Source organism: Tigriopus californicus, chromosome 4 (assembly GCF_007210705.1).
Source record: "Tigriopus californicus strain San Diego chromosome 4, Tcal_SD_v2.1, whole genome shotgun sequence".
Classification (NCBI taxonomy): Eukaryota; Metazoa; Arthropoda; class Copepoda; order Harpacticoida; family Harpacticidae; genus Tigriopus; species Tigriopus californicus.
In genome coordinates, this window is record NC_081443.1 from 8186522 (window position 1) to 8199540 (window position 13019).

The 13019-nt window shown below is 45.2% G+C and overlaps 1 protein-coding gene across 1 annotated transcript in view; it reads left to right on the forward strand.

Moving 5' to 3' along the window:
* LOC131879589 (chondroitin sulfate proteoglycan 4-like) overlaps positions 1-13019 on the forward strand; it is a 59194-nt gene extending 46175 nt beyond the window's left edge. Inside the window, 6 exon segments of the mRNA XM_059225948.1 lie at positions 1-808; positions 1115-1786; positions 5382-5574; positions 6899-7054; positions 8546-10479; positions 10754-13019. The exon segment at positions 1-808 is cut by the window's left edge and continues 27 nt beyond it. Of these exon segments, the coding sequence (XP_059081931.1) occupies positions 1-808; positions 1115-1786; positions 5382-5574; positions 6899-7054; positions 8546-10479; positions 10754-11692 (4702 nt within the window). The 3' untranslated portion in view covers positions 11693-13019.

Genomic DNA, 13019 nt, shown 5'->3' on the forward strand with positions numbered 1-13019 from the left:
GCTCCGCAATGATCAGACTCCGACTCGAGTCGTGGACAAAGTGTTCCAAGTTGTGGAAGGAGGTCAGAGACTCCTGACCAGCAAGGACCTCAAGTTCATTGACTTGGATATCGATACAAAGCCAGAGGATATTCACTACAATCACCCTCCTATACCCATAGGGGAATTGGTCCTCGTCGAGAACCCCAGCCAACCCATCTACAAGTTCACACAACGTGATTTGAATGAGGAGAGGATCCTGTTCAAGCATCTGGGCGCCAATTTTGGACGACTCATGTTGTGGGTGAGCGACGGTCAATACTATGTCAGCACCGAGCTGAAGGTCAGAGCCTCGCCGCCATTCATCAAAGTGGCAAATAATAGTGGCTTGATCGTCCAACGAGGCGAGTCAGCTTTCCTGACCCTATTCAATCTGAGCGTTGAAACCAATCTAAACAACCAAGAGAAGGACATTGTGTACCATATCCAGACAGGGCCCACCTACGGCGAAATGCTTCGTGACGATGTTCCTATCCGGGACTTTACAGAGCTGGATCTACTCGAGCAACGCATCGAGTACAGGAACAATAGGAATGGCGTAGACACGGATAGTTCCAAGACCCTCAAGGATGTGCTCCAATTCACGGTTGAAGCTATCAATTATGGAAATTCTGCCGCCGTGGAGAGTGGAGCCGGTCCGAGTGCTCACGGAACGCTGACTTTTCACGTGTTTCCAGAAAGTTATTGGGAGCCTCTTGAAATCGCTAGCAATAACTCACTTCTTGTGGAGGAAAGCACAAGCATCGCCATCACACAAAGGGACCTGCAGGTAAATACATAATGTATTCAGAACATTAGGTAGTTGCTCAGCCGCATAAACGGACAGCCACGGACAAATCCCACAGGGGATTCCATGGTCGACACAAAAGGGCTGAAGGCTCTTTCAAGTGGAATCCGATTTGAATTTGGTTCTGCTTGTTGTATTTGGTATTGAAGCACAACAATTAGTTCAATTATTATGGTCTACCATTCAAGAGCGACAAATGACTCCATTCCTTGAAACACGTCCTGTACAAGATATAATGCAGGAAAACAGCTTGATGGCCAAGAGATGAAGTGCACTTATTCATTGCAGATTCTTCCGGCTGTGACGTCCAATGACATTTCCTCCAAAGACATCATATACATGGTTAAAGTGCCCCCTCGCTTTGGTTACCTAGAAATTGATCCACCTATCACCTCCGAAGAGAGCAAATTCCTCCAAATACAAAGAGATCTGGATTCCCAGAAAGGCTCACTGGCCTTCTCGCCATCCTCCTCATCATCTTCGTCATCGTCGTCTATTCGAGGTCCACAACTTTTCGCGGGTGCAGATTTGCCCAACTCAGGATTCCCCCCATCTTCCCCATTTGAAGTGAATGTGTTTGATCAGAGCATCATCAATGAAGGTCGACTCCATTACATTCAGTCCATCTCGAATCAGAGCTCGGATTCGTTCGTCTTTGATGTGACCAATGGGATAAGTCAATTGACGGATCTCCACTTTCATTTCACCATCTTACCCAAGACACTCTACATCGAGACGCGTGAGATGACCGTGACAGAGGGAAAATCCACACTTCTCATGCCTTCTCATATGCATGTCATCACCTCGTATTACGAGGATAAGATTGAGGACTATTTGATTGTGGATCCACCCACCTCAGGCAGGATCGTTTCCACGGAGAAATCCAAGCGACGGAAAAATCGCAACGAGGAGAGTCTCACCATCTTCTCCATCCAGGACTTGAAAGACCAAACGGTCGAGGTAAGCTTTGACATCTTTTCTAACTTATGGCTCCACTGGTAGATAATTGTCCTTGGTTGAGGCCACAATAGAGAACAACCTCCTCGCCTTAAGTACCCACCACTATGTACACACGGTTTCATTCATTGTCCCAAATGGTCTGCGGACCGCAAACCAAGTTATGTACTGCTCTTCAGTGGTCCAATCGAGGAACGGAATGCTCTTGTCCCTCTTGACGCAGACACCCAAACTCACTCACATGAGACCGCCAAAGAGACGAGGACTACTAACCAACTTTCCACTAGATTATCCAAGTTATTCAACGAGAAAATGCTCTCAATTGAAAATAAAGCCAGATCTAGCTCGCGCAGCTGGAACTAGTAGAGGCTTGTGATCGCGGTCGCAAGGAACCTCGAATCGACCGTCCTCACTTTTGAGAACAATCAAAAGTCTCATGTGATTGACTCATGAAAGGAGCCTGCCTAATGCCCATCTGGCACTATTCTGCAACCGTTTGTTTGGTCAATATGGCTACTTCCATGGTGACTTCCGACGAGATTTCATTCAGTTGAAGTGACGTCATCATCACATGAACATCCCAATGATTGATGAAACAGAGGCCCTCAAGACGAATGAAAGAGATAAATTTTGCTTGACTGATTTTGGTTCGCTAAATCACTGGAAAGAAGAACCGTCGTTGATAAAGTAAGCAACAGAAAGTTCGACCCGTTTGTTCGGTCCAAAATGGGGTCCAAAGTCTACATCCTGTCGAACTGGAAAGTGGAGAGTGGAGGTGTCTTTTCAGCAAATATTAACACCAATCTTAGGTGAGAGGACTCCCTCGAAGGTCCTCTGCCTTCCACTCTCTATCTTTCTTGCTAAAGCTCTCCTACTGAGCAGATGCTTTTAACAAAAGATCCATTAGCTCGAAAAAAGTGAAGCGGAAGAGCGAACTAGTTTGCTTTGAAAAAAGTTGACACAAAACATTCGCTTGCTCTCCCTCTTCTTGTGTTCAAATCGGCCAAGGACCACTGCAGCCACACCAACTGTTCCATGGGAAGGTCCCGATATCTGAATCAGTTCTAGAGCGTCATGAAGGCCTTGAAAATGAAAAATATGCCTGTTTCACCTGATCGGGGAACGACAGTTGCAAGTGCTATGTAAATGAGAAGTAGGCGTGTCACTTCCACGCCTTTACAAATGAGGAATGGTTCCACCCGAACAAGATGACGAATGGGATTGCACAAGTGCATTTAGCTCAAGCCAACTTTGTCTGTGCAGTATTTGGTCGGTTCCATTTCCGTGAACTCGAAAACAGCATTTTCAAAAGATTGGGTCGTGAAGAACACCAGTAATCACTTCGGAGACTTCTTTTCTAGCTTTTTGAATGAGATCTTCTACCAACGAAGCACTCAAAGAAATGGGATAACAAAATTTGAAGTAGGGTTGATCCTGGAACCGATCTATTCCATTCGAAAGGCCATGGAATAAATCCCCTTTTGCGGTCACGATTGGCATACTGGCAACAAAAATTCAACTTTGTCTCAACCTAAAATTGATGGGATTTAATCTGGAATTAAAAGCGTTTCACCAAGAAATAATACATTTTCTAGCTAACGCCCAAATAAAGGTTATTTTCGGAAGGGATCTTTTAATGAAAGTCGAGGTATGCACAGAAGGGAGAAAAATCGTTATCCACTTGATAACACAATATTTGGGGCTTGACTAAACTGATGTATGGAAGAAGGTTCTGTGTTCCTCTTGATTAGTCACCCTTATTCACATTGTCCGTTCTCCCTCCTCCCTAAGGAAAAGCGGAAAGAAGCAAACGAGGGAGCCTCACAATGGAAATGCAAAGCATGAAATTGACTTACCATTCGTGTGAGTCAACTAGCTTCAAAGAGAACGACAAGGCATAATCTTTCATCTGGTCGAGGGGCCCCTAAGGTGACAAACAAAATATCCCATTTCGGAAAGCCAGGCACCAAATGGAACTTCCACTCACACCCTGGAGCTTCTGATATGGCTTTCCCACCTAGCCCGTTTATGACTCTCTAGATCATAACTTCTCGAGAAAATAATCCTCTCCGTACAACCAACCACAATGGATGGACAGTCATTTGTCAAGCGAGAAAACTCGATTTACGATCTAGTGCAAGTTGACATTATGACGAGCGATTCGATATTAGAAGTGGCAACTACATCCTCAGGCTATTAATCTGTGCATTGCTATGCACTTAGTTAGCAAATGCACATGCCATGTTCAGTGTCGGGTGGGCTTCGAGAGGTGAATGCTCATCGCTGTTGGGGCCCACATCTTCGAGTTCCCGCTGCTTGTCCCGTTTCCCTGGAAACGAAGCTCAAGCGCGTGTTAATGGGCCTCTATAAGAGGTCCTTGCGTTTGTCCCATTAACAAGGTCCTCGCCAAATCCTTTAATGAACACCCAGGATTGTAATTGGTATGTGAGACTGCTTGGGTGTGAAGAACGTTCTGGTTCGCTGAGTCGAGGTTGCCTAAGCGTGTCAGTTCTGGAATGTACATATGTTGGTTTTTTTTTAAAATTGTCTTTAGGTTAAGGCAGTGTTGCTCTACGATATAATGAGGCTCTTAAGGTCGATCCTGGGATCTTAGGAGATCAATAGCCGCCACCAGAAGATCCACACTACAGATATGTGTGCGTCACTCTAGTTCGAGCTTGGATCTGGCCCACGACAAAATGGATTGGCTCATTCCACAACCATTTTTCGTACTTGCTCACCGAGGTTAAGACTGGATTGTAGTGATATCTGTGCCTGCCTTAATCCCACAAATTGATTTCCATAGTGTGTCCGCTCGGGCTCGCCCATGTTACAAAGCCGAACGGCCAACTCTTGCTGCCCCAATGGGTCCAATCTTGGCTCAGGGTTGCCACGCAGAGCCAATTTCCTTTGCCAACGGTTTTTAGTGATAAATGGAACAATGAGTGTCTGAAATTTTGCGGTTTTATAGTGCAAACTTGATTTGAACCACGAATTGAATGTTTGTTAGCTCTAGACACCCTGGAGTCTTACTTTGCTATGGGGCCCACTTGGCCCATTTTATATATGTCTGTGTGCGTGTGTGGTTTCTCTAGGGATCTTGATTCTCCGTGGTGTCTTGATCATCAAGCCTCTCCTCGGTCTTCTTTCCTTTTTTCTCCGTTTTGGTTCCCTTTTTACGTTCCTCCAGAAAATGCGAGGCAAACTCGAAAAGAACCAAGTCGAGAGGAATTTGAAGCTAGCAATCCGAGTGTTGGGGCGAAATTAAATCTAAAAAAAGAGATATAGTATCCTCTTTCAGACAAACCGACGCTTCTCTGCATATTTCTCGGCTTTTCATATGATGCTTCTATAAAATGTTGTACATGAACCGGGCTAGATTGAGTCTACTCCATGGATATCCCTGTTTCACTTGCCTTTCGTCAAATGGGCTCAAGCAAATATTGTTCTGTATTACTAAACGTCAGGGGCCCTTAAACCCAATATGAGCCAGCATACGAATTTTAAAACCAAAACAAACGCTCCACCTCCAAAGGTGCAGTATCTTCGCTGGAGGCGCTTTGCCCTCAGCTAATTTTACAAATTTGTTCTGTTTCAGTATGTCCACAATGGAAACGACACCCTTGTGGATGAGTTCACTTTGGTGGGTAGGACGGATTCCAAAACAAGTGTTCCAGCCGTGGTCCACATTCGCATTATCCCGGTCAACGATGAAACTCCCGTCTTGGTGAACAACACTGGTTTGGAAATCTTTGCTGGAGCTACCGTGCCCATCTCATCCAGCAATCTAGGTAATTATTATCAGATGATGGAAGAGATGAGCTCAGTTCTTTTTTATGATTTCTTTGACCTTGAAGAGTCTTGGCGAAAACGGATATGTATATTTCTTTGAATGTTATCGAACTTCCTGTCCAATATTTAGCTGGAATCTGGTTCGAAATAGGTTGGACAGAAAATAGAACCAACCTCGCTTGGAAAAGACATTCTAGATATGAATGACAGTTCCTTGCCTGAGTTGAAGTCTTGAAGAGAGCAAGGATGGAACGGATGGTCTCTAGTGACGAGATGGTTCGTCTGGATCTGGCTGAAATAGTGGGAACTGCGTTCAAAGATCCAGGTTGCAATCCCATTCGGAATTGTCAAAACTCATGTTTTCCCTCAAGGACTACTTTGGGCTTGGGCTTCACGCCAGTCAGATGAAGCTGTAGATCTCTCGTAGAGCCAGATATATGGTTTTGATTAAACAGATTAAACAAAACAATTCATATTTCGGTTCTTTTCTCACATACTCAAATGTTTGGCTTCTGGAACGTACACATTTTGTGATCAAATGTTACTGCAAGAAGTCCATAGCTCAAAGCCTCATGGGGAAATGGCAAAAGTCTATTGGCAAACGGGGGGAGGGGGGGGGGTTGATCCTGGATCAATCATGTTGCTTTCGTTTCTACGCTGAATGTGAGGATTTTTCTCACAAAGCTAAGATTATTTGATCATTGAAAATATCTCAGTTTTCATCCTCTTCGTCACGCTCTAGAAACTTTCACACCCCTGCTTTCTTTGGAGTTCCTTCACTTGTTATGACCTTTTTCAACACTTTTATTGCACACAGAGAAAAGGACACTCCGTTGCAATATCTCATCTTGGCAAGATCCCATCTGAGAAAATGGGAACTCTCATGTTCTCAAGCTCATCCTCCGACTCGGTATTTACAGAGCTCAGTCCAGTCACTGAGAGCTAATCAATCAAACTGGATTCCTTGTCTTCAATTTGGCAGAAAACTCCACATTTTTCATCTGGCCAGAGAGTCCCGTCGAGAATACATCATTTCTCATAAATGTAACATTCATTCTAGGGAGATCAGCATTATTTGTTTATCTTTCGAATTGGAAGGACAAGTCCGAGAACATTCTTGAAGCGTCTTGGGGTTCGATCATTGAGCTCTTCCGGTTCTAGCAAAGTTTGAAATGGCTCTCATAATGACGTTATGGCCTGGCCGATTGACTTTTGCCAAAAGGTTTTCAGAGTGCAAAAAGCACCGACCTCATGGCAAATTGGGCATCTTGATTTATGGATCAAAGTTGGACGGAAAGCTTATCTTTCTTATTCTCTTTTTAGGGGCCACGGACGCGGATACGGACGATGTGAATGTAGTGTTTATGGCATCTGGTCCAGAATGTGGACGAATCAGCCTTCAATCGATTCCTGGCCGACCTTTGACTCGGTTCACTCAAGCCGATTTGAAGATGAACCGATTGCTCTTCACTCATACAGGTGAGAGGGAGGGCCTGATTATTTCAATTTACCTATAGAAAAGGGCCACCCTTGAGGCTTAATTTGATCCAATTTTAAGCGATTGATAGGTTCTCGGGAGATTGGGCCAAATCGTTTCCGAAATGGGACCATTTTCGCGAGAATCTTTCATTAGCCAAATGGATTTCCTTTTACTTAAGTGGTCCATAGAGTCCTGGACATGGTAGAGATGGGATGAAGATTGATTGGCATAATTCTATTAAAGTCTCATTTTCAATTTCCATCCTTGATTTGGCGGCACCTCACCTCCAAATCTCATTTGGAGTTGTCTCTTTCCACCGAATGTCGAGGTGCCCAATGATAAATACGTTCCAGCCCTTCAAGACGACTCATCAAACACTATTGGAAATGTCTGAAAAAGATTCTCAATTATGGATTTTCTCGGGCTCCAGAACTTTGTTTGCAAAGCTCTCTGTTTGGGTCTTTCTGAGTCTTCCGGCCTCAAGCCAATATTGCAAAATTCTTCCGCAGACCAGTGCATTCAACTTGGCACGAATGGAACAAGCATCGTCTTCTCAATCTTACTTGAGCTCCGTACGATTGCTAAACTGGTATTCGTACGTTAAAGGTACCGAAAACCAAAGTTCCGAGTTTGCCACCTTGTGTGGAAGTGGAACTTTTTCAATTTCAAATTCTAGACGATAGAACGAGAATTGAACTGACTCGGGGTATTGCCAAACTGCCAAACTTTATCCTCACTTGTGTGTGAAAGACAATTATGGCCCACCATTTCTCAAGGCTAACGAGCCCATACTACCGGTTTCTTTCTTGTCTTTAGTGCAAAAAATGGTAGCCACAGTATAAAGTCTTTTCAAATTTGGTCAAGCAGAGACAACTTCGTTTACATTAGACATCTTCCTGAAATGGCACCCGTGTGTCCCATTTGTGTCCACGAAGAAACCTGGATGGCATTTCGTGACTGAAAACTAAATGAGAGCAAATTGTCATTCCGAGACCTTCATTGGGATCCGGAAATCCAGGCACAAGCAACTCAAGTTTTTATTGTAGCACATTCCAGCTTGCCCCTGAGTTTGGAGTGATTGACAAAATTGGTCCAAGTCCCTCATGAGAGATTTGGGACTCCGCTCAGTTTCTCTACGTGGTTTACTTGGCTCCTCCTCCACTTTCTTTTTTTTACATCCTTTCTGCTTTAGTAACAAGAGATGAATGTGACCTGAGAATCCAATTTTCCAACGAGAGATTTCCCTTTTCTTGCATTCAAGGAGGGGTAACCCATTGTACTTCGCTCAAGTCCAAGGGATCAATGTGAACTGTGCTGAGCCAGCTCTTAACTTATCACTTGGGTGCAAAATTGTGGGGGGTTCAGCTCATAAATTATCCTTGTAATGATGCCTCTGATTTTCATTCTCGAACTGCGAACTACCGTGAATGGAAAGAAGCGTATTCTTTTCCGCTCAGGCTTTTTTCACGTTTTCCTTTTTGTTTTTCCAGGTGGGAGAAATGGAATGATGAAGGTCACGTTGAGTGATGGCTTGAACACGGCTAAGGCGGAATATTTTCGGATAAGAGTTAAAGATGTGTCCCTACGGTTGTCCCAAAACGAGGCTCTGGACGTGTTTCCGATGATGCAGACCGCGTTGACGAGCGATCATTTGCTCGTGGTGTCATCGGATTTCAATCCCAAAAGAGAAATCACATTCATCGTGAAACGGGAGCCACAGCACGGGCGTGTGCTGTTCAAAGATCCACGCTCAAATGACATGGTTCCAGTAAGAAACTTCACGCAAGCCCACATCAATGGATCCTTGGTGTTCTATGAGCACAATCGACCTTTTTCCAATCTCACCATTTTTGACGGACTTAATCTGGAAGCGCTCTCCGAGTTTGCCGTCCAAAGGTTGGACATAGTGTTCCATATTCGAGTGTCGGTGTCCGCTATGATTCCGGGAGGCATCGATCGCTTCATTGGGAGTGACATCGTCACTCTGGAGGAGGGCCAAAATGTGGCCATTCTCACGAGGGACCTCAACACGACGGGGGTACTGCAATACCTTTACAGCCATCAAGCTCGTCAGGGTGCTGCCTCGCCTAGACCGCCTGTGATTCGTCTGCAGGTCTCCAAACTTCCAGATCATGGATTCATTGCCATAAATGGTCTCAAAGCTCGAACTGGACAGATGTTTTCTCAAGCCGATGTGGACCGGGGTTTCATGTCTTATCACCACGATCATAGTGACACCACCCAAGATTCCTTTGGTATTGCCATCTACCTTGAAGGAGACCGAAGCGAGGTGTATGGCGACGGGAAAGGCACTAAAGGCGATGTTCTCCTCTATAATGGCAAGTGGAACGTGTCCATTTTGCCGGTAAACGACCAAGCCTTCCGATTGCTGACTGACTCGCCGTCCATGACCATTGTGCAAAGTCAGGCTAGAGCCATAACCCGAGACATGCTCTTGACTGAGGATGGCGACAATAGTCCTGCTGAAATCGTTTATGACGTCATCAACTTCCCATCCAATGGTCGCCTCCATTTCAAAGAGAACCGAACGTCAGATGTGGCACGTTTTACGCAAGCCGACATCGATATGGAGCGATTGATGTACTTTCACGATGGAACCTTAAAGCCAGTGGACTTCTACTTCCGTGTGAGCGACGGCATGTACAAACCAATCTATAGACACTTTAGGATCCACATCCTTCCTTTGGAGGTGAGGCTGGTGAACCGCACAGCCATTCAGATCCAACAAGGCACCAGAATGGCCTACATATCATCCCATAATATGGGCGTGATGACCAATGGTCAGCGTGTCAACACGTTCTTCGAAGTGACCAAAAATCCGAAAGGGGGACAACTATACATGAATGACAAGCCATCGGCAGCCTTCACCCAAATGAATATCGATCATGAGGAGGTCTTGTTCATGCAAACCGATATGACCTTGTCCAACGACAGTTTCGAATGCTACATATTCAATCAAGGGGCCTCTTTGTCCAATCAAGTGTTCCAAGTGTCGGTTGCTCCTTTGGTGAGACAGAGCCGTCCATTCATCGCTCAACACAAAGAGAAGACGGTGTTGCTTCAAGAGCATCTGGATGCCACTCAGCTGTCGGGGTTGACAAACAGTAATCCAGTGTATTTCCTCCTCGAAGCCCCTCGATTTGGTCGTATTATGAGGATCGTTCGCTCATCGGGGTCAACAAGACAGTCCAAGAACACGCGTTCAAAGCGGTCTCTCAGAGACCGAGAGATCTGGCAATTCACCCATGAGGATGTCAAGAATGGGATTATCCATTTTGTGCCGGATCTTGGTGCTTTGGAGAGCCTCCAAGGCCACGGCGCAAATGACAGTTTTGTTTATCGACTCGTCGCTCCGAATGTTCAACCAGCCAATGGCGTCTTCGGCTTTGCTATAGAGCGAGAGGTAATGAAGTGTGAAATCATGATGATCTTGGAACAGCGAGAGCAATTGGCATTTCCCCCTAAAACTACTTCCCTTGTTTCGCAAGTCTGTCAGTAGGGGTTGTTCGAGTAAGTTCGTATTGGAAAGGCAGGGCAAGCTATTGGGTCACGAGATCAATCATTGCAGGGAGACGCTGTATTAAAGTCCCTTTAAGTATTGATTGATGCCTTGCAGCATTGCCATGTTCCATCCATCTGAAAACTGTCCCACACATTCTTGGCTTTTATGCTTTCAGCCAATTGTTCCTCCTGAGGAGACATACACCAATTCTTACCCGCGTGGAATCAAGGAAAAGGGCGGAAGTGAGCTCAACCATGTGAATCCAATGGCTGGGACGTTGATCCTTGTGATGATCCTGGTTGTCACGATACTTCTGATCATCATTTTGGTTGTGTTCCTCATCAAGTGCCGTCGGGACCAAAAGCAGAAGCGTTGCGGAAGAGAATCTACTGCATCGTCTGCCGACATCAAGTACAACTCAGATTCTCTCTCTACCCATCACACCCACTTTGGTACATCCCAAAGGCGAACGCCCATAAGTAAAAGCAATGGCCACACCCACGCATATGAGCCTGATCGGCAGTCTACGACAGATTATGAAAATGGAATCCTACCCATGCCCACCGATGATGCCCTTTCTAGTCACCAAAGATCCAATAATGACCCACGATTTGCTCACATTCACTCAAACGGAACACTCCCACGACCAACGATGAATGGGAATCATTCACATAATAATAGTCTTGCTCTGCCCAATCCTGCTTCTCTTCAACTTACCACCCTCAATCCGAGCGACTCGGACTCTTGGATGGAAAGTTCGAGGTCAAGGGAGACCTCACCGGCTTCTTCCATCCCGCCAGGAATGCCCCCGTTTCGGGTGATCCCACTCTGTGACTCAGAAAGCAATGGAACGCATTTCTCAGATCCGTCGGCCTATACCACTCTAGGAACCAATGGAAATCCTCCCTTTCCCCGGACCTCCTCCAACCTGGGCTCTGATTTAGGCTCTGATCGACCTTATGGTCCCATGTATCCACGATCCGGCTCTGATGCCGAATCCAATGCCCCTAGCGAGGCCTGGACTGGGCCGAACGGGGCAACCATGAATGGGAATGGTCTCAACGGGAATGGCGGCCCGCAGACCTTACTGAGACGCAATCAATACTGGGTATGACAAAGAGAGCCGACGAATCTGCCCCGGGATTCGTCGCAAGGCCGCCAAGTTAATCAAAGTAACGGAGGAACAACTACAACAAACAGCACGGAACTTATCTCTCATCATCAACAAACCCCTCTAATCCTGCCTATCCATCCCCACATCAATGGCTGTGAAGAAGTCCACCTTCGCCCTCAAAATCATTTTATGTCCACTTTACCTAAGCACTTCCAGACGACCTCTTCGCGTTCCAACGGACCCTCATCTTTTCTCAACCAGGCCTACCATTTTACCACGAACACCCTTCCGAAACCCCCTTTAAAAGGCATACTAAAGAACACGAGCTCCATGTCTCAACACTCAATTGAGCCGGATGTCATTCCATTCGACACGGTTCCACCTTGTGATGATTGCATGGAACGAGCTCGATTGGAAGGCACATATTCGGGAGAATGTTCCAGTCAAAACTGTGCCATGGGAACCATGAGGAGAGGAACGAGCTCTCATTCGTTGACCTCACAAGGTCGAGGTCGGATGGGAAATAACTTGAAGATGAACTCTGTCGATGGTTTCGCTTCGACCTCATTCCTTGGAAGCCAAGAGAGCCTTATTCAGCAGACAGATCCTGAGGTCATAGAAAACGTGGAAAGCAGCGTGTGAAGTGGTCCAATTTGATTTTCGAATCTGATTTTTTTTTCTTCGTTTATTCATTTGAGTTCCGAGTTCCTTTCCGTTCTAGATTTTCTTGTGTTGGTCTTGTTTCGACGAGTCCTTTCAATTTTTTGGTTGCTCATACTTTACTATCTTTTTTTGCCATATGGTTTCAAGTTTTTATGATTAGGTCATTCCCCTTCTTTGGTAAGAACCTGTGATCATTGCGAACAAGAAAAACGTACCCCTCCTAAAAACACAAACCTAACAGTTTAAATCCCATTTTCATCGCCCTTGGAGTCATCATCTTTTTTTCCTTGGAAAAAGTACCTTCCTTACCCAACCAAAAAACCAAGAACATGTGCAAATCAATTCAATTGGCAAGCCCTAATGCCCTTGAAGTGAAAAAGGTACAGTACACAAAGCACTACTCATCCCACGAAAATTAATACCAATGCTGTGATAGATTTGTATTTTTGGAGCTAGCTGAGAATACCCTAGGCAAGAGCCGCTAATGATTGTTTGAATATTGATCTTGTCCTAATAGTAATAATAATAACAACAACAACAAAAGCAAAAAAAATAGTAATAACAATAATACTCTTTACAATATTCAGACACACTCATAATCATTGCTCGGCATCGTCGACTTAACGAGGAAGCAGTCCAAAGGCCAAATAAATACAATTTTGAA